We start from the raw sequence: 21,706 nt of genomic DNA, 5'->3' as shown, positions 1-21,706 counted from the left end.
TTCCAGCTGGATTTCCCTGGCTGTGCAGTGCGGCGCGGCTGACAGAAGGTGGCACTGACAATCCCAGCCTGCCCGCATGGCACGGCCTTTGCGGCTCCAAAATCCCTTCCTTAATTATTTATATATAGTTATATTTTTATTTTTTTGAATTTTTCTGAAATATATTTCCAAAGCGTGGTTTGGCTGGGAGGTGTGGGATGCTGGGTTTGTCCCCAGCTCACACTAGCCAGGCTCCTGGCAGTGTTTGTGTCCTTGTTTTCCTAAGCGCCATTAGGAAAAAAAAAGCACAAACTTTGCTTTTCTGCTTCCCCATTTTGCCTTTTTCTACACCATCCCCCCCCATCTGCCAGCTCTGAGCAGCAAACTCAATTTTTAGAAACCCTGTTGCAGCTAAAGAAACCAAATCTTGATATTCTGAGGTGCTTTATAAAAAAATAATTAATGTTTTATTAAGCAAGGAAGGTCACAGTGAGCATTGGACTTGGTCCTGCTCATCAGCACTTCCAGGGGGGCTTTGGGTGGGCTCTTTTCTGCTGCAAAATCCTTGTGTTCTGCTGAATGCCTGGAACCTAAGCTACCTCAGAAAACGCTGCTGGATGGGGTCATGGAATTCCTGGAATGGTTTGGGTTGGTTAAAGCCCATCTAGTGCCACCCCTGCCATGGCAGGGACACCTTTTACTATCCAAAGTTGCTCCAACCCGGCCTTGGGCGCTTCCAGGGATCCAGGGGCAGCCACAGCTGCTCTGGGAATTCCATCCCAGCCAGGAATTCCTTCCCAATATTCCACCTAAACCTGTCCTCCGTCATCTTCAAGTGGTAGACTCAGACCATATCGTCTGGTTTGCCTTTCCCTCAGAAATTTTCTATCTAAGGAATATCAGCTCTGGAGCCAGGCTGGGAGAGCTGGGGGTGTTCAGCTGGGGAAAGGAAGGATCCAGGAGAGCTCAGAGCCCCTCTCAGGGGCTGAAGGGGCTCCAGGAGAGCTGGAGAGGGACTGGGGACAAGGGATGGAGGGACAGGACACAGGGGATGGCTTCAAACTGGGAAAAATGAGATTGGGGTGGGATTTTTGGAAGGAATGAGGGTGGGGAGGGGCTGGGATGGAATTCCCAGAGCAGCTGTGGCTGCCCCTGGACCCCTGAAGTCCCCAAGGGAGAAGAGAAAGCTCCAGGGAGAGCCCAGAGCCTCTTCCAGGGCCTGAAGGGCTCCAGGAGAGCTGGAGAGGGACTGAGGACAAGGGATGGAGGGACAGGACACGGGATGGCTTCCACTGCTAGAGGGCAGGGATGGATGGGATATTGGGAAAGTCCTTTCTTAAGGACTTTCAGGCACCTTTCTCCATGTCCAGTCTGTTTTTTCCCCCAAATGGAAGACACTGAAAAAGCGTGTGGGAATTTTGAAACCCCCGGTGTGACGCTCCCCGAAATGTCAGTGTCCGCTCTGTGTGGGAACCTCCCGGATGTGTTTCAGTAGGAAACTTGGGACAAGAGATGGATGGGATACTGGGGAGGAATTCCTGGCTGTGACGGTGGCGAGAGGATGGGATAAAATCCCCAGAGAAGCTGGCGCGGCCCCTGGATCCCTGGAAGCGTCCAAGGCCAGCTTGGAGCACCCTGGGACAGTGGAAGGTGTCCCTGCCCACCGCAGCGGCGGCACTGGCCGATCCTTACAGTCCCTCCCAGGGCAGTGCGGGGTCCCCCCGCTGTGCTACCGCACCAGCCAAGCTGTGCCCGAGGGCTGTGCCCGAGGCTGCCCAAGCACCCCCAGCGCCATCCCCGCGCTCCCCCCTCAGCGCCGCCGCCATGTTGCCCCCCCCGTTGCTTAGCAACGCCCCCTTCCCCTCCAAGATGGCGGGCGGGGCGGGGCGGGCGTGGCGCAGGCGCGGGCGGGGGGGGGCAGAGGGCGGAGGGCGGTGTGGCGGCGGCGGCGGGGGCGGGACGGGGGGAGCGCAGCGCCGCGGAGCCGCCGCCGGGGCAGCCCAGCGGGTCCGCCGGGAGCACCCGCGCGGCCCCCGCTCCGGGTGAGGGGAGCGGAGCGGGGCACGGCGGGGAGCGGTGCCGGTGCCGCCGCCGCCACCATGTCCGGGCGCGGCCACAACAAGCTGCCGACCACCGAGCGCATCGTCAAGGGTGAGGGGGCGGCGAGGGCGCCCCCTGCCTGCGCGGGGGGCGCGGGGGGGCTCGGCGGAGGGGGGCCACGAGAAATGGGGGGCGAGCGAGGTTTGGGGGGGTCCCCAAGCTGGGGGAGCCCCAAGAAAGGGGAGGGGAATTTGCCTGCCTTGTGGGGGGGCACCTGGTTTGGGGGAGGCCGAGAAAAGGGGGGGGTGAAGCGTGATTTTAGGGGGGATCCCAGGCTGGGGGAGCCCCCAGAAAGGAGGGGAGAGCGGTTAAAGGGGGGCGTCTCCAAAGTGGGGGAGCCCGAAGAAAGGGAGGGAGGCTCATTTTGGGGGGTCCCCAGGTTGGAGGAGCCCGGAGAAAGGAGAGGGAGGGTGCGTGATATGGGAGGAGGGGAAGCCTGGTTTAGGGGGATGTTCCCGAGAAATATGGGGGGATGCCTGGTTGGGGGGGGGTCCCCAGGTTAGCGGAGTCCTCCCCGGCTGGGGAAACCCGGAGAAAGGGAGGGGGATGCCTGGTTTGGGTGAGGGGAACCTGTTCTGGAGGGGGAACCTGGTTAGAGGGGGGGTCCCCAGGGTGGGGGAGAACCGAGGAAGGGCGGGGGCAGCCTGATTTTGGGGGGATGTTCTGGCGGGGCACCCCCGGTAAAGGAGGGCCCTGGGGGCTGGGGGAGCAGGGATACCCGGGGTGGTGAGGAGGGGGTGTTCTGGTGGGTGACCCCCCCTTAGGGAGGACTCTGGTTTGGGGGGGCATCCCCTGAGTGGGGGGGGATTGAGGGGCACCCCCAGGCTGGGGGAGGCTGGAAAATCAGGGGGACAGCGTGGTTTACGGGGGTCATCCCGAAGAGAGAGGGGAGGGGGAGGCCTGGAGCAGCCGGAGGGGGGGGTCCAGTGGGACAGCCCCCATAAGGGAGAGCCCTGCTGGGGCGTCGGGCTGGGGGGACACCCCCTGTTCAGTCAGAAACCTCTGCAGAGGAGCTGAGGGGCCTTTGGCTTGGGGGGCATCTCTGGTTGGTGGGGGGCACCTGTGCTGAGGGGTGAGAGGAGGCATTTTTAGTCCCCCCTGGTCCAAGAGGATGCAGCCCCCTCCCTCCATTCTGTGGGATGGGGGCCGTGGGCACAGCGGTGCTGCCTGCCTGGGGGGTGACAGGGAGGGGTGACAGCAGGGGACATCCCTTTTGTGGGGGGTGGGGGGGAATCCCCATCCTGGCCTGGGCCTCATCACACCCCCAAGATCCTCACCCTCAGACTGGGGCGCTGGGCCCCTGCTTTGGGTGGAACTGGGCTTCCCCTGAGGATCTGGGGGAAGGGGCCGATGAGAGCCCTCCCTGCCCTCATCCAGCCAGCCCCCCGTGTCTTTCCTCCCCCAAATCCCTGCTCCATGTCTGGATGCCCTGCGGCGGGTGCCAGCTGGCCCCCTCTGCGGCCCCGTTATAGTAGGTACTATTTTGGAAAGAGCAGAAGACACCGAAGCAGTTAATGAGGAGAGAAATACGTTAGCGGAGAAACTCCTGGGTCGGGAGGAGGAGGAGGAGGAGGAGGCTGGGGGGATGCACATTTCGCTGCCCTAATTGATCCGGTGCCATCCTCGTCCCCATGCACCAGGAACATCCACTGGGTGCCTCAACTTTCGCCGGGAGGCTCCAAGTTACACAATCACCCCGTTATTAAACCTCCTCCCGCCATGGCTTCCATCATTCCGGGCCGCTGGAAAGCAGCGATTTCCCAGGAATGGTTGTAATCCACGGCCATGGAGGTGTACCCACCACGCTGCCATCTCTCCCTTCCCCTCTGGATGTGTCCGAGCGATTTTTTTATTCCTTTCTTTCTCTATTTTTTTTTTTTTTTCCTTTTTAGCCTTTAGCCTGTCATGTGGCCGATCACATGTTTGATGTTAATAACCTCAAACCCAGGAAAGGGGATCCGGGTGGCAGCCGGAGCGTGGAGGCCCCTCGGGCTCGGGGAAGCTCCACGGTGGGAGGGTTTGTTTTAATGGGAATAATCCCAAAGTGCTCCCAGATTTGGGGGGATCCGGGGTGTTCCCGAGGCCGTGCATGTGCTGTGGTGATTTGTAGGTCTCCAGGCAGCTCCAGGGCCGGTGCTGTCTGTAAATCTCCTGCTAAATCCCAGGCAGCTGCCTGTGTTTAGGTTGGCCTTGTTCGGGAAAGGTAATGGCAATGCAGCCATTATGATTCAGCTGAGTCGGCCGGATCCAGGCGTTCTCTCTGTTCCTGGGGCTTCCAGATCCTGGGAATCCCTGTCAGAGATCCTGCTGCTCCCTCTCAGGGCTTTGGCAACCCCACAAAAATCCTGCTAATTGCTGTCATTAATCCCTGTCCAGGTGGGGTGGAGGCTCAGGGCCTGCTCGCTCCAAAATCGCCCAAAATCCTCCCAAAATTGCTTCTTGTTGCCCCAGGTGTGCTCAGTGCCTGCGGAAATTTGGGGAGAAATATCTTCTTCTCAGGCCAGGGTTATTGTTTAAAGGTGGTGACATTGTTGGTGGTTATTAATAATTAAATGGTGAAGATAAAAGCTCATTTTCTTCTGTGGAAAATGCCTGCAATTAAGTAGGATGTGGAATTTTAACTATGTTTAACCTATATATTTACATCTCCTGGGCCCTGCAGAAAGCCTGAACTGTAATTACGTTTAATCAGAAGAAATACAGTTTTGGGCTAAATCTTGTGCTGGGGGAGCTTCATTATTAAAATCACAAATTTTGAGGTGTGTCAAGAATGGATTTTTATTAAAATCTTGAATTTTGGGGTAGGCCATGAATTGCTTTTTATAAAATCTCCCATTTTTGGGTGCTTCAGGAAACTTTTATTAATTAAAATCTTGGTTTTTAGGTCAGGAATGGCTTCTTTTTAAATCTCTCATTTTGGGATTTGTCAGGAGTTCCTTTTTATTAATGTCTCAAATTTTGAGGCAAGAATTGCTCTTTGTAGCACAGTTTTAGCAGGAAGCTGATGGTGTTGGAGACTATTAATGTCCAAATTTTGGTCTCCAAAGAGCACTTGGGAAGGTTCTGCTGGAAATCTGAGGGATTAGGGAGTCTGGTTGTCTGCATTAGCCCGAAATTGGACTTGAATTACCTGGTGGATCCATGGGATTGATGGATCCACATCCCACAAAATCCACATTATTCAGGCTGGTGGGAATGGTGCTGCTGCAGTGGATGAATCCTGGAGCTCAGGGTGTTTAAAAGAAACCTGCAGAGCTTTTTTTGGTCATATTTGGTTGAATTTTGTGGTCATTTTTTGGTTGAATTTTGTGCGCCGGCTCCATTCTTCCTGCCAGGTGTGAAATCCTCAGGGAAGCAGAGCTGTGTCCCGTTGCATCCATGACAAATCCTTTAAAAACCTCATATACTGGTGTTTAGACACCAGAGCAAACAATCCACTGGGATTTTTCTCTATCTGTGGCTTATTATTTTGTGTATCATGGACAAAATTTTGGGAAGCTGCAGGGCCGGGAGCAGCCAGGATCCAGTGCCCTCCTTTTGGAGCTGATGTTGGAAGTCAGAGACATCCCTAATTCCCACCCTTCCAGAGTGCCTGGCTGGGATTCCTGAAGTGGTTTCCTGCTTTTCAGAGAGGGGGTGAATCCCAGGAATTGTGGTGTAAAGCTGGGGCTGGTGCTGTAGCCAAAGGTGTCCTGGACTGGGGTGACTTTTCCCAATTTGTGCTTTGCTGTCCTTTTTTCTTAAGGACTTTCAGGCACCTTTCTCCATGTCCAGTCTGGTGGTTTTTTTTTTCCCAAATGGAAGACTCTGAAGTGTGTATGGGAATTTTAAACCCCTGAAATTTCAGTGTCCACTTTGTGTTTCAGCAGGGGGAGGGACTTGGGACATTGGGAATATTGGGAAGGAATTCCTGGCTGGGATGGAATTCCCAGAGGAGCTGTGGCTGCCCCTGGATCCTTGGAAGTGCCCAAGCCAGGCTGAAACAGCCTGGGACAGTGGGAGGTGTGGAGTGGTGGTGGGGTAGGGGATGGAATGAGGTGATTTCAAGGCCCCTTATCCCCCACCCCATTCCATAATCCATAATTCCATGCTGGCACTGACCTGCTTCACACCCAGCCAAGGTTGTTTGGGAGCATCCCACAGGCTCAGTGACACCTCCACCCTCAGCCCAGGTGGAATCACACCTGAGGAGCCTCTCCCTCCTCTCCCTGTGCCTCTGGAGCTGCTGGAGGCACGGAGAGAATCCCAGGGGATTTGTTCCACGAGGCTCCCGCAGCCTCTGGGGAGCTCAATCCCTGTCTCCTTGGAGAGTTCAGAGGCTCTTGCAGTTCATCTCGCTGCCTGAAGATGCTTTTGGGGGATGAAAAATGTGCAGCTTTCTTCCCACCTTGTTTTGAATATCATCTACAACTCTGGGAGCTGGAGTGTTGGATATTCTCCAGGTTGGGAGGTGTTGGGAATTTTCATCATGGAGCAAGCCCCGATAGGAAAGTCAAAGTGGTTTTTCAATTGAGGAATCTCTTAAATTTATGGGAGATTGTGGGGTTTTAAACTCTCTGATTTGTTTAGTGTTGATGTCTTGCAGGAATTAAGGGGTGTCCAGGGGAAAAGGAGCTCTGAAAATGGCTAAAAATGGAATAAAGGCCAAGGTCCATGTGCTCGGACCTTGGGATGCCAAGGGAAAAGTGTGAATGCCACCAGGGTCAAGACGTGGAGGGGGATCCCTAAAAAGCAAGTTGTGTCATAATACAGCAACTTGGCTGGACAGAGCTCAAGGAGGTGTGGGGTGAGGCAGTCCTTAAAGCAGGAACCCCGTGGGATCCCATGGAATGCCTTGGGATCATGGTATTTTGGGGGGATTTCCAGAAAAAAACACCCCAAACCTGTCCAAGTAATTCCAATATTCTTATTATTGCTATGTGTAAACAGGAAAGTTGCTTCATTATCCATAAATGGGGTGTGCTGGGAAAAGGGGTTGGTTTTGCTGCATCTTGTGGCATTTCATCCCAAAAAAACGAACCCAGAGGCAAATATCTTGGGATGACACAAACTGTTCCTCTCCAGAGTGTCCCCAAGCAGAGCCAGAGCTGCCTCATTTTGGCCTCAAACTGCCAGGTCTCTGGATGCTGGGATACAGGGATGCTCTGCTGGCTAATAAACCTGCTAATGAATGTGCTAATTAACAGAAATGCTGGTGGCAGACCCCAAACCCAGCCTTGGGGGCTCAGAACACCATTGGGAGCAGTGATAAAGCATCAGGGCAGGTGGGTTGGGCTGGGATTTATCCCTTCCCTCTGGGAATATCAGCAGCAGCCCCAGGTGGGTGCTGCAGGGCAGGGGGGAAGGTTGGGCTCCTCAGGATTCCCCTGTTTAATGTTCTTTTTCTCCCTATCAACCCCGGAAAGGTTAATCCCATTTGCCCTGCTCGAGGCCATGAAGGGCCTCGTGGCAATAAACGAGCCCAGATTAATTGGATACCGTGCCAAAAGGGTGGTTTTTTATTTAATGGAAGGTGTCAGAGTGGAGAGAGCCCTGGCTCTGGGGCTGCTCTGGCTGCACAGAGAAGGGAAGGCTGTTCCTTAGGAAGTAGGGCAGGGTGCTGGCTTAAAATAGCTCTGAGCGCTGGGCTGTGCTGAAGGAGCTATTTAGGTAAATCCTGGGGTCTCAGTGGGGGCAGAGCTGCCTGCTAATCTAAAGATACTCCTTGGGGATCTATATTTGTCCAGGATCCTTCCCAGCTTGGCCGGTTTTCCAGGTATTCCCTGCCCGATCCCGCCGGGGCCGGCGGGCGTGTTTACAGGACGGGGATGGCTCGGGTCCTAATGGAATCCGACAGCATTAAGCTGCAGGAGTGAGGGAGCAGGCCACGTTCAGGCATCAGAGTTATCCCATAATGCAGGGCTTGGCTCTCAGAGGCTCCCAGGGGCTCCTGGAGGTCAGGATTGCCGTGCCAAAGGGGCACATTCCGGTGGCACCGGAGAGCCGGGTCGGGTGTGGAATGCTGGAACGGTTCGGGTCGGAAAAGGATCTTAAAGTTCACCTCATTCCACCTTCCACTATCCCACGTTGCTCTAAGCCCCATCCAGCCTGGCCTTGGACACTTCCAGGGATGGGGAATCTGCAGATGTCCTGGGAAGGCCCCTCAGGACATTGAGCATGGGTTGGGGCAGAGTGAGGTGGAGGATGGAGGGCGGATGCTCTAAAGAAAAGGAAATCTCAGTGCAGATTTTAAGGATTTTCCTGGCAGGAGGAGGAACGTTGGGCTGTCCAGGCTGTTCTCCCGATTTTCCAGCCTCTGAAACAAAGCCTCACTGCTGCCTGGTCCTGGTGGGAGCATCAGGGCAGGGGTGGGACGAGGTGAATCCTTCATGTCCCTTCCAACCCAACCCTTTCTGGGGTTCTGGGATCTCCCTGTTTCCATTCAGGGCCAGCGGGATCTCCTCTGATTGGGAGCCTGAGGAGCTCAGCAGGGTTCTTTCTCCAAAATTCTCCACCAGTCTTCCAGCTGGGGGTTCCTTTTGGCATGGTGGGCTTATAAAATAAGAGTTTCAAGCACTTTCCCTGCTCCAGGGAGGATCTGGGGAGAATTTCCCAGGATGAATTTCCCAAGTGGTTCAGGGTGAATTTCAGGAGAACGGGAGGAAGTGGTGTCAACCTAGATTGCTCCAGAAAATATTCCCTTTTATCAGCTGCTGAGCATAGCAAGGCATGGTAAAATGGCTTCTCAAACAGAATTTTATCCCAAAGGTGATGTCTTGGAAAAATACCACAAGGCTTTCCTGGAGGAAGAGTGACCAGGGCACAGAGGCTGGAATTGCTGCTTCAGCAGTAGCTGGAGGCTCCTCTCATCCTGCTCCATCCCTGGCACGTGCAGCTCTGGGAAGCTGCTCTGGAAGCAGCACTGGGATTGATTTATCCCAGTTTTTAGGGGGGTGTGGGGGTGCTGCTTTTTGCTTTGCAAGAGAACAGCTCTGGCTGATGTCCAGGGTGGCCACCAGGAACATTTGAATTCTCTGCAGCTCCCTTTGGACATCAGCACCGTGATGTGTGGGTACACATATTCCCAAACCTGTGAATAAGCACCTTACAAGGAATATTTTATCCAGAGCAGTTTTATCCAGTGAGGATCCCACTCAGGATAAGGGTTTGGGAAGAGAAGAGAAACCTAGGCCCTGATTGTGTCAAAATTCTTAATTTTGTGCTCACATTTCCCATTTATCCATGCTGTGACCATTTTTGCACACACTGGAATATTTCTGGGGGTTGCTTTGTCCAGGATTCCCACGTGGATCAGCCTGTTCCCTGGAGGAGATCTTGGAAGGACACAAAGTTGTGTTTGCTTAGAGCAGGTTTGGAATGGGATCCAGAAGCCCCTTGGGAGCGGGGGCAGGGTCGGGTTCACATTACTGGATTTGCCTTTTCCACAAAACCCCCGCTGTGCCTCCATTAATGAGCTATTAGTGGCCAAGCTGGAACCTTGGCAAACAGGTGGTGAATTTCCCTGCCTGCTGACATCTAGGAATCCCCTCCCTGCTCCTTTGGGGAGCTCACTTTTTTTTAAAGTAGCTGCAGCTGTTTGCTCTAAACATCCTCCTTTTTTCCTCCTCCTTTTTTCCTCCTCCTTTTCCTTTTTTCTTCCTCCTTTATTCCTTCTCCTCCTTTATTCCTCCTTCTCCTCCTTTATTCCTCCTCCTTCTCCTTTTTTCCTTCTCCTTTTCCCTCCTCCTTTTCCTTTCCCCCTCCTTTTTTCCTCCTCCTTTTCCTTTCCCCCTCCTTTTTTCCTCCTTCTCCTTTTTTCCTCTTCCTTTTTCCCTCCTCCTTTTCCTTTCCTCCTCCTTTTCCTTTCCCCCTCCTTTTTTCCCCCTCCTTTTTTCCCCCTCCATTTTTCCCCCTCCTTTTTTCCCCCTCCTTTTTTCCCCCTCCTTTTTCCCCCTCCTTTTGTCCCCCTCCTTTTGTCCCCCTCCTTTTTTCCCCCTCCTTTTTTCCCCCTCCTTTTTTCCCCCTCCTTTTTTCCTCCTCCTTTTTTCCTCCTCCTTTTTTCCTCCTCCTTTTTTCCTCCTCCTTTTTTTCCTCCTCCTCCTTTTTTTCCTCCTCCTCCTTTTCCTTTCCTCCTCCTTTTCCTTTCCTCCTCCTTTTCCTTTCCTCCTCCTTTTCCTTTCCTCCTCCTTTTCCTTTCCCCCTCCTTTTTTCCTCCCCCTCCTTTTTTCCTCCCCCTCCTTTTTTCCTCCTCCTCCTTTTTTCCTCCTCCTCCTTTTCCCCTCCACCTTTTTCCCTCCTCTTTTTCCTTTCCTCCTCCTTTTTCCCTCCTCCTTTTTTCCTCCTCCTTTTTTTCTTCAGGCTGTGCAGCGACTCCCTGCAATCCCACCCGTGAGAGGGAGAGGCTGGGTTTGTTGAGTGATGATTTTCTGGGAATACATTGATTTTGAACCTCTGGGAAGTTTATAGAGCTGGAAGGTCTCAAAGAGAGAGTTTTCCCAGGCTGGAATTGCAGGGGTTTGGGCTCTGCCTGCTGAGCTGGCACTCAGTGATGTCCAGGCTCTGGACTGATTGGCTCAATGACAATCCCAGGAAAATCCGCATCAGTGCCGGTCATTAGGAGCCAAATCTGAGCTGGAAACTGGATGGGCCTTGCAAGCAAATGTGGATTTTATCACTTCAGGGAGGCTGAGGGTGCCCACTGAGAGTGTTTTGAGGTCTCTGATCCATGGGGAGCTTTGTAGGAGCAGGAGCCAGACCAACACCACGGATCCAGGTCCGGGTTCAGCTTTGTTCCGCAGTCAGAGCAGGGTGTGGGGTGTGAGGAGCCCTGGCTGCCATGCCAGGAGGGCTCTGTGAGCAGCTCTGCTGCCTGGGACCTGGTGCCTGGTGTGGCTTAAGTCACCTCTGTTCCAATTAAACCCTCCTGGGTTTAATCCTGCCCAGCTCCACCGGGAGCAGAGTTCCAGCTCCACCTGGTGGGACCGGCACCGCTGCCTCTGGCAAAACCCTGGCCCCGAGCTCTGCTGGGGAATCCTCCTCAGCAAAGGCACCTTGCTTGGTCCTGGCCTCACTGTTTGCTGGCCAAATTCCCAGCAGAAGCAGGATAGTCACTGTTATCCCAGAAATTTTAGGAAGCTGTAAGGTTTCCGAGGGTGGGGAGGCACTGGGATGGTTTTCCCAGAAAATCTGTGCCTGCCCCATGCCTGGAAGTGGCCAAGTCCAGCTTGGAGCAACCTGACCTAGTGTGGTGGCATGAGATCATCTTGAATGTCCCTTCCCAGCCAAACCATTCTGGAATTCTGTGATATTCCTTGGAAATCCATGGCTGGCCTGAGCTCTGTGTGGGTTTGGAGCCTCTTGGGCAGGCCGTGTTTCCGTGGGAGCCCCGAGCGCAGCCGGGGCTGTGCTCTCTTTGTGTTTGCATTTCCACACACAGAGCTGCCACCTGCTTTTTTTAGCCTTAAATACACCTGGCTCCTGCTCAGCCCCAGGGCCTGCCAGCTTCTCCCAAGGTGGCCTCAAATTTTGGGTGTTACTCCTGGGAGCTGGTGAGGCAGGGACAGATTTGCTGCTGGGAGCGGCTCCGTTGCTCCATCCCAGCTCTGCTCTGAGCTGACTGTGACTGTCCCCTTCGAAGAAATCCTTCACTCAGCTCCTACAATGCAGGTATTTTTAGGGTTATTGTGAGCAGATAATTCTGGTCGTCCTACAAAAAGGAGTCTGTGGCTCCAGGTGAGGATCAGAGGCAGCTCTCCAAACCAGAAGCACGCTGGGAGGTTGGGTTCAGCTCCAAGGAGTTCTGGATAAAACTGGGACGTTCTAAACTCCATCCAGTCAAAGGAGCTGCTGCTCCAGAGGAATTCAGACAACCCCAAATCTCATGGTCTTCCTGCAGCACTTCCAGAGTTCTGCTTCTCAGCCCTGGAAGATTTTATTTCCCCTCTATTTGGGAGTCTCTGGAGCTTCTGAAATCTGGAGGTTTCCTTACCCAGAGCAAAAAAAAAGGATTGGAACATGCAAAAATTTGGGGGAAAACAGAATAACAATATAATAATAATAATAATAATAATAATTCCTGGCTCTTGCTGCTTTTATACAAGAAGGTGTTTATTTCATTTGGAGATTTTTCTTTGACATTAGTGTTGATTTTAATAAGGGAGAAGTTAATGATTTCCTTAGGTGGGAGGTGATGAAGTACCTTTTTTTTTTTTTTTTTTTTTTCCCCACAGAGTTCCTGCAGCTGGAACGAACAGTTCTGTGCCATGGCAGGGTCAGGCTGCCTGTGCTAGCCCTGGAAAATGACACAGATTATTTGTCAGGGCTTGATCCAAGCTTGGAAAAATCAGGATATCACACACACACACCTGGTTCTGCAGGTTTTCACATCAGGGCACCTCAAGGGAGAAAAAACCTCCCAGGAACCAGGGTCGGGATTCTTAAAGCGAAGACAATTTTGTGTTTAATGACCAGAAATTCATGTGGTTGAATCATTTTGGGAAGAAGAAAGATTATTCCAAGGAAAATAGGGTGGTTGCTGATAAAGAGGGTGGTCAGGCATTGGGAGGTGGTGGAATTCCCATCCCTGGAGGTTTCTAAGGAATGCCTGAGCCTGGCTCTCAGTGCTCTGAGCTGGGAACTGGGCACAGAATGGAACTGGTGACCTTAGAGGGCTTGTCCAAGCTGGATAATTCTGGAATTCCAGCATCACCCAGCTGCTGAGATCCAGCCTGTCCTTGCTTTTGGCCTGGATCTGGGGTGGAGCAGCAGGAAAAGCAGGGTGGCTGGAGCACTGCTGGAGTGACAGTGACATCCATCCCCTGCCTCCAAGGGTTTGTTCCTCCTTAATGACTCTGAAAGCTGAAAATCCACCTTTTTCCCAGCAAAAAACCATTTTTGTGCTGGATTTCTCCACATTATTCCCTCTGAGCCAGCTCCATGTGAGCCCTGGACTCAGCTTTGAATAGATGAATGTAGGTTAGGTGTGAATGGGAATAAAATCTGGGATAAAAATAACGTTGGGAAATTGGGAAAGAGGGAAAAAAAACCCGCCCTGCTGCTCGTGCTGTGCCCAGCTCAGCCCTGGAGCTTCTTCTCCCTTTCACAGGGGGTTTGGGTGGACTTTTCCAGGGAATGTTTCTGTCTTTGCCAGCCCATTCAACCTCCTCAGTGTCCAAATCCTCAGTTTTGCCCCAAAATGTGCTCTTTTTTTGCTCCAAAGTGCATCCCTCACCATCTGCTCTGCGCTGAGGAGCGAGCAGGGAAGTCGCTTTGTTTGGATTCTCTCCCAGCTGTGCAGCAGGAGCTGCAGGGAAACCTCTCTCCAGTTTGTTTTTTGTGAATTTTGAATGCTGTGGGGTTATTTTTGGGGGGCATTGAGGGGATCCCTTTTCCCTGCAGCCCCCGGGAGCAGCGTTTGGCCAGCGCTGCCTCTCCAGGCACGGAGCTCCTGCTCCTTTTTCAGTAATGAATCTGCCTCAGCTGCTCCCTGCAGCCATCCCAGGGACTCTGGGATATATAAACACTCATTTGTGGATCACTCCGTGTTCTCCTCTGGAGGTGGGGATGGGGCAGCCCTGATAAGCTGAATTTTAAGTGCATTTTAAGGACAGAAATAGGGAGGAAGGGGATTTTTTTTTTCCCTGTGGGATTTTCATCTCTCACTGCTGGTGGTGGAAAAGCAGCTTTTTCCCAAATTCTCCCATCCTTAACTATCCATGTCCACTCAGAGTGTTGCAAATACCCCCTTGCTCGTGGCCTGACAAATAAAATCCAGATAATTTGGCAGGAAATGGAATCCTGCCCTGGAGTGCAGCAAAGAGATCCCTTTGATTTTCCTTTTAATTTCCTTTTCGTTTTCCCTTGGGCTCACCTGGCCTTTTAATCCATTTCACACCTCAAACTTTGCTTGCTTTTTGTTGTGGTTGGGCCCTCAGCACGTGTCCTGTCGGTGGAGCAGGAATTGTCTTTTCCTGGCCGTGGGTTTGGATGCCCTTGGTGGATTGACCAACCCCAGTCCTGCAGATTTCACTGCTCAAAGAAGCCTGGGTGCACCTCCTGGGTTTGTGTGCAGAGGGAAGGTGGCTCTGAGGTGACAGGGTTGAATTCTTGGAATGTTGGGAGTGGTTTATCCATCATTTTCATTAATTATTTGGGAGTTGGATGTGAGGATGAGCTTAACCCACTGCCTGGTCATTCCAGGACCAGCCATGGAATTGCAGTGACAGGAGCAATGGATTTGAGCTGAAAGAGGGGGAATTTAGGGTGGATGTAGAGAAGGAATTCTTCCCTGGGAGGATGGGGAGGGGCTGGGATGGAATTCCCAGAGGAGCTGTGGCTGCTCTGGATCCCTGGAAGTGTCTCTGGAAGGCTGGACAGGGCTTGGAGCAAGTTGGGGTGGTGGAAGCTCCTTCCACCCCAAGCCATTTCACCACTCTGATTTCTTTATTTGTGAGATAAGGACTTACCTCCTCATTTTTCAGATAGGAGCAGGAGCTGGGTGAGTCTCTCCACCCTTCTCCATGCCCTGGAGGTACAAAATTCCAGGTCAGTTTGCTCTCAGGGCTGTTCCCACTGTTGGAGAGCCCTGCTTGGCTGCAGGAGCATCCTCTTCCTCCTGTCCACGAGAATGGAGCGTGGATAAGGATAAAATTGAGGTGTTTAATTCAAGTGGGGTGCCTGAAACCCTGGCAGAGCCAAGGAGGAGCTGGTTCCTGGTCGTGCCCAGCTCCTTGTGGGAGTGGAGCTGAGCAAAGCCAAGGAGGGAACTTACATAAAAGTTCTTGGCTGAAGCCTCAGATTTGATCTTGCATAACTTTGCTGGCTGGGGCTACCAGGAAAAGGCAAAAAGCTTCCTGTGGATCTCTGGATGGGCAGTGCTGTCCTGGGGTCTCATCCCATCTTTGCTGAGCTCTCCAGCCCCACTTCTGGGGCCTCTCACTCCCTTGCTGTGGCTCCAGAGGTGTTGGCCATGCTTGAGGGCTGGGGAATATGGGGGTGAATGGTTTCTGTTTCTCTCTTCTCTTCCTTGTAAATCATTTGCCCTCCCTGGCTCCCTTTGGAGTCAGATGGCAGATTCCAGTACCTCCACTTACAAAATCATTTTCCAGCCTCTCAGTGTCCCAAAAAATCCTTTATTCCAAGTCCTGGGCTGACATTTCCACCTTTTTCCTTCCTTTTGCCCTCCCTCATCCCAGCTGATCCTGTTGGTGCCAGCCCCACATCTTCCCTCATTTCCTCCCACAGCACTGCCAACCCTACAGTGACCCAGAGGGGAAGAATCCTGCAAAATTATTTATTCATCCATCTCCAGAGGGGTCTTTTTTTTTTTTTTTCCTTTTGAAGCAGAGCTGAGCAGTGGATGCAGAAAAAACCCTGCTCCAGCCTGTGTTGGTTTAAGCAGGTCTGGTTTAAGTTTCAGCTTGGTGGGGAAGGCTCTGGAGCGTTCAGGCACGTGGGACACAGAGCACAACTTCCAAAGGGATCCATGAAAGTGGGGCCACCTCGTTGCAGGCACCAGCTCCCCTTTCATTAGAGCCACTCCTGCAGTTCCTGTGATTTGAAAATTGATGTTCAGCTGTAAAGAGTCTCTTGTGCCTCCTCTCCTCGTTTCCTCTTGGGGGTTTTCAGGGTAAATTGCTGCTGGATTTGCATTTAAAAGGGAGCTGTGGCACTGCTCTTCTCCCTGGGTTATTTGGCCAGCTCTATCCTGAAAAATTCAAAATTCAATTTTTTAGTGTATCGCTGGATCGTTCAGCTTGGAAGAGAGCTCTGGGGTCACCAGGGCCAAGCTGTGCCCAGTCCCCACCATGTCACCAGCCCAGAGCACTGAGTGCCACTTCCAGGTGTTCCTTGGACACCCCCAGGGCTGGGGACTCCAAACCTCCCTGGGCAATCCCTTCCTATATTTAACAGCCCTTTCCAGGAAGAAATTCCTGCTGATGTCTAACCTGGCATGGCCTGAGGCCGTTCCCTCTCCTGTCCCTGTTCCCTGGATAAGATCCCAAATCCCCCTGGCTGTCCCCTCCTGGCAGGAGCTGTGCAGAGCCACAAAGTGCCCCTTGAGCTCCTTTTCTCCAGGCTGAGCCCCTTCCCAGCTCCCTCAGCCTCTCCTGGTGCTCCAAACCCTTCCCCAGCTGTTTCCTTCCCTGATTGACTCCAGCCCTCAGTGAGGTCCCAGAACTGGGCACAGCCCTCAAGGTGTGCCCTCCCCAGTCCTTGGTGGCTGCTGGGTGAGGACAGGGCTTTGATTTGCATCCCAGATATTTTCCTGGGTGTCAGAAACAGCTCCTCACTTTTCATAGTTTAGGAAAGTTTATTAAACCTTATCAAAAATACAACAGGAGACTGAATAAAGAAAAAAGATTGTGGCATTTTCCCTGCCATGTGCTCAGCCCCCTCACCATGGAGGTTTTCCCTTTTTAACCCTTTAACCCTCCCAAAGTTCTGTCCATCAGCCCCTTCTTGGCTGTCCAGTGGTGGAGATCTCTTCCTCAAATCCTGACTGGAGCTCAGGTGTTCCACAGGGACAGCCAGCCCTGCCAGCTGTGCCTTGATAACCACACCAGGGGTACAACACAACTATAAATCTATAAACTTTGCTTCACCTATATAATGATATTGTTTTGTTAATTGTGAGAGACAGTCATGGCATTACTCATCTGTGAATCTGCCTTCCACCCTCCCAGGAGAAGCAGAGTGGTGGAAAGGTGGTTCATGATCCAGTGGCTGGCTTCCTTGCTCACAGAGGCTTTTGGAGGTGCTCGCTCAGACCCAGACTGGCACCACCACCATTAAAGTCCCCTCTGCATTCCAGATTTTGGGATATTTTGGGGGATGCCTGGCAAGGCTGAGATGCTGTGTCAAGCTGCCCCCATCCCTACAGACTGCAGAGCTTTTTTGGGGGAGGTTTGTGCCTTATCCCCGAGGCTGGGAGGGTGATGCCAGCTCCCTGTGGGGCCTGCACTGGGATGAGAGACTTTTCTTGGAGTTCTGGGTGCAGCATCCCAAAGCAAACCCCATCCCAGCATCTCCTCATTCCAGAGCAAACCCTATCCCAGCATCTCCTCATCCCAGAGCAAACCCCATTCCAACATCTCCTCATTTCAGAGCAAACCCCATCCCAGCATCTCCTCATTCCAGAGCAAACCCCATCCCAGCATCTCCTCATTTCAGAGCAAACCCTATCCCAGCATCTCCTCATCCCAGAGCAAACCCCATCCCAGCATCTCCTCATCCCAGAGCAAACCCCATCCCAGCATCTCCTCATTCCAGAGCAAACCCCATCCCAGCATCTCCTCATTCCAGAGCAAACCCTATCCCAGCATCTCCTCATTTCAGAGCAAACCCCATCCCAGCATCTCCTCATCCCAGAGCAAACCCCATCCCAACATCTCCTCCCCATCCCAGAGCAAACCCCATCCCAGCATCTCCTCCCCATCCCAAAGCAAACCCCATCCCAGCATCTCCTCATTTCAGAGCAAACCCCATCCCAGCATCTCCTCATCCCAGAGCAAACCCCATCCCAACATCTCCTCATCCCAGAGCAAACCCCATCCCAGCATCTCCTCATCCCAGAGCAAACCCCATCCCAACATCTCCTCCCCATCCCAAAGCAAACCCCATCCCAGCATCTCCCCATCCCAGAGCAAACCCCATCCCAGCATCTCCTCATTCCAGAGCAAACCCCATCCCAACATCTCCTCATCCAAGAGCAAACCCCTCATCACAAATCAAACTCCATCCCAGCATCTCCTCATCCCAAAGCAAACCCCATCCCAGCATCTCCTCCTCATCCCAAAGCAAACCCCATCCCAGAGCAAACCCCATCCCAGCATTTCCTCATCCCAAAGCAAACCCCATCCCAGCATTGCCTCCTCATCCCAAAGCAAACCCCATCCCAGAGCAAACCCCATCCCAGCATCTCCTCATCCCAGAGCAAACCCCGTCCCAGCATTTCCTAATCACTCAGTGTCCTGGACTGCAAGTTCTAGATGGAGGGGATGGGATGCTGAGTGACTGCCAGAGAGCCAGGGATGATCTCAGCAAAGGAGAGGGATTACACAGGTAGAGGGAGGGGGTACAATCTGGGGTAAACCATTTGGGGAAACTAAGGGGACACAAAGACAAAACCATAATAAAACATAAAACCACACTACAACAGCAAACCTGTGATGTTTGTGGATTCAGTTTCCCAAGAGAAGCAGAGCCTGTCACTCCCTCTCTGGCTGAGAAGCTGACTCCTTGCCTTGCCTTGCCTTTGCAGCTGTCCCATTCCCTCCCACGCAGCGGCTCACTCTGAAGGAGGTGTTTGAGGATGGCAAGCCGAGGCTCGACGTCCTCAAGAGCCACTTGGTGAAGGAAGGGCGGCTGGAGGAGGACGCGGCGCTGAAAATCATCAACGACGGCGCCGCCATCCTGAGGCACGAGAAAACCATGATCGAGGTGGAGGCTCCAATCACAGGTCAGAGCTCCTAGCTGTGAAAAGTGCAGGTTAAATACCTCTAGGCAGATATTTACTGTCTGTAGTGTGTTCTGTTGATTAGTGGTGCTGTATTAATATTTTAATAGGATGGTAAAGGTAGTTTTGGAGTTAAAATGGAACTTTTGGAGTTAAAACAGGAACTATGGGTGTGGGATATTTTTTTAGAGAAAGGAATGAGGTCCTTGCACCAGATAGCAGCCACAGGACACTGAAATCTTTCAGAGAAAGAGAATTTCTTGCTCCATTATCAGAAGAAACGAACTTCTGCCCACCTCACTCACGTTTGGGTTCAGAGGCAGAAGCTGACCCTGCCCAGACAGAATCCTGTGTGTGAATGGAATTGATGCACCATGGATGAGGTGCATGAATATGCAGCAGGCTGTTGTTTTAAGGGTTAATCCTCCGTTAAAAGTGGCTCCTTTTTCGGGCTTATTTTACCCAGAAAGAGGTACCCAGACTGTCCATAAGTCTTTTTTTTTATTGTCTCATATTGTCCTAATCTCAATTGTCCAAATTATTATTACTCTAATTACATTACTATTTTTATAACCATTTTATTACTATTAAACTTTTAAAATTTTAAAAACAAGTGGTTGGTGTTTTTCACATAGGAATGTGCTGCCTGTTGACAGAGTGACAAAACTATCTCTTGTCCTCTTAAAAAGGGAATAAGCTCAGAAGTTTCTCTCCTCAGTTAGGTGTAAAGACATCTCACAGGACCTGGGGGACTTCACCTCAAACTTAAGGATGGCCAGTTGGACAGGAGCCAAAAAATCCCACCTGGGCAATTTACTAGAAAGAGAACAAAGAAACTGATCACTTTTGTGAGGTGTTTACCAGGAGCAAGGACCTCTTGCACCTGGCTCGGTTTTTCTCTGTAAATACTGAGTTTTGTTATTTTGCCTTTTATTAAAACCTCTTTATTTCCAACACTGCCACAGAAGCCTCCCCGCTGATTTTCTGCCTTCTGAGGTAGCTGAGCTATCTTGGGTGTGAAATAGCCCTCCAAAAGCTTATGAGACCTGGCTGGAAGAGACCCAAATTCCCCTAGAGCTCATGGCTCAGTTCCTCAATAACAACCTGCAAAACCCCAGCAGGTTTTTTTGCCCTGTTCCTTCCACCCCCAAAGATTTTTTAACTCTGCTGAGAGGATTTTGCCGGTGCTCTCTCTGCTCCTCGCTGCTGTCGTGACCTTGCTTTTCTTAGCGTGGTAATTCTGTCCCTCCTTTGTGCTCTTGCTCTCCCCCAGTGTGTGGTGACATCCACGGGCAGTTCTTTGACCTGATGAAGCTGTTTGAAGTGGGAGGATCACCCAACAACACCCGCTACCTCTTCCTGGGGGACTACGTGGACAGAGGCTACTTCAGTATAGAGGTGAGCAAGGGAGTGGAGCTGGGGGGTGCTGGGGCTGAGGGACCCCAAAGTGTTGAACCTTGGTTAAAAGAGAGCTCAGTCGGTTAAAACCAGCTCAAAATCGGTTCAAATTCAGCTCAGAATCAGTGAAATGCAGCTCAGAATCAGTAAAATGCAGCTCAGTAAAATGCTGGTAAAATCAGTTAAAACCAGCTCAAAATCAATTCAAATTCAGCTCAGAATCACTAAAATGCAGCTCAGTAAAATGCAGCTAAAATCAGTAAAAACCAGCTCAAAATCAATTCAAATTCAGCTCAGAATCAGTAAAATGCAGCTCAATAAAATGCCACTAAAATCACTTAAAACCAGCTCAAAATCAATTCAAATCAATACCCAAACAGTAAAATGCAGCTAAAATCAGTTAAAACCAGCTCAAAACCAGTTCAAATTCAGCTCAGAATCACTAAAATGCAGCTCAGAATCAATTCAAATGCAGCTCAGTAAAATGCTGGTAAAATCAGTTAAAACCAGCTCAAAACTAGTTCAAATTCAGCTCAGAATCAGTGAAATGCAGCTCAGTAAATGCAGCTAAAATCAGTTAAAACCAGCTCAAAATCAATTCAAATTCAGCTCAGGATCACTAAAATGCAGCTCAGTAAAATGCTGGTAAAATCAGTTAAAACCAGCTCAAAACTAGTTCAAATGCAGCTCAGAATCAATTCAAATGCAGCTCAGTAAAATGCTGGTAAAATCAGTTAAAACCAGCTCAAAATCAATTCAAATTCAGCTCAGAATCAGTAAAATGCAGCTAAAATCAGTTAAAACCAGCTCAAAACCAGTTCAAATTCAGCTCAGAATCACTAAAATGCAGCTCAGAATCAATTCAAATGCAGCTCAGTAAAATGCTGGTAAAATCAGTTAAAACCAGCTCAAAATCAATTCAAATTCAGCTCAGAATCAGTGAAATGCAGCTCAGTAAATGCAGCTAAAATCAGTTAAAACCAGCTCAAAACTAGTTCAAATGCAGCTCAGAATCAATTCAAATGCAGCTCAGTAAAATGCAGCTAAAATCAGTTAAAACCAGCTCAAAATCAATTCAAATTCAGCTCAGAATCAGTAAAATGCAGCTAAAATCAGTTAAAACCAGCTCAAAACCAGTTCAAATTCAGCTCAGAATCACTAAAATGCAGCTCAGAATCAATTCAAATGCAGCTCAGTAAAATGCTGGTAAAATCAGTTTAAAACCAGCTCAAAACTAGTTCAAATTCAGCTCAGAATCAGTGAAATGCAGCTCAGTAAATGCAGCTAAAATCAGTTAAAACCAGCTCAAAATCAATTCAAATTCAGCTCAGGATCACTAAAATGCAGCTCAGTAAAATGCAGCTAAAATCAGTAAAAACCAGCTCAAAACTAGTTCAAATGCAGCTCAGAATCAATTCAAATGCAGCTCAGTAAAATGCTGGTAAAATCAGTTAAAACCAGCTCAAAATCAATTCAAATTCAGCTCAGAATCAGTAAAATGCAGCTAAAATCAGTTAAAACCAGCTCAAAATCAATTCAAATTCAGCTCAGAATCAATTAAATGCTGCTCAGAATCAGTAAAATACAGCTCAAAATCAGTAAAATTCAGCTAAGAATCAATTAAATGCAGCTCAAAATCAGTAAAACTCAGCTCAGAATCAATTAAATACAGCCCAAAATGAGTAAAATTCAGCCCAGAATCAATTAAATACAGCTCAAAATCAGTAAAACTTAGCCCAGAATCAATTAAATACAGCTCAAAATCAGTAAAATTCAGCCCAGAATCAATTAAAT

General features: G+C 50.8%; 1 protein-coding gene across 3 annotated transcripts in view; it reads left to right on the top strand.

Annotated features, from left to right (window-relative positions):
* Nucleotides 1-1,970: 1,970 nt before the first annotated feature.
* The window catches only part of PPP3CC (protein phosphatase 3 catalytic subunit gamma), a 46,374-nt gene continuing 26,638 nt past the window's right edge, over nucleotides 1,971-21,706 (top strand). For all 3 annotated transcript variants that reach the window (XM_059870387.1, XM_059870386.1, XM_059870385.1), the window contains exons 1-3: nucleotides 1,971-2,130; nucleotides 18,320-18,517; nucleotides 19,788-19,912. In XM_059870387.1, the coding sequence (XP_059726370.1) occupies nucleotides 2,079-2,130; nucleotides 18,320-18,517; nucleotides 19,788-19,912 (375 nt within the window). In that variant the 5' untranslated portion in view covers nucleotides 1,971-2,078. The remainder of the gene's footprint in view (nucleotides 2,131-18,319; nucleotides 18,518-19,787; nucleotides 19,913-21,706) is intronic.

The sequence above is a fragment of the Haemorhous mexicanus genome, chromosome 30, assembly GCF_027477595.1.
Source record: "Haemorhous mexicanus isolate bHaeMex1 chromosome 30, bHaeMex1.pri, whole genome shotgun sequence".
Classification (NCBI taxonomy): Eukaryota; Metazoa; Chordata; class Aves; order Passeriformes; family Fringillidae; genus Haemorhous; species Haemorhous mexicanus.
The sequence above is the reverse complement of the archived record's forward strand: the minus strand, read 5'-3'. Positions and strand labels throughout refer to the sequence as shown.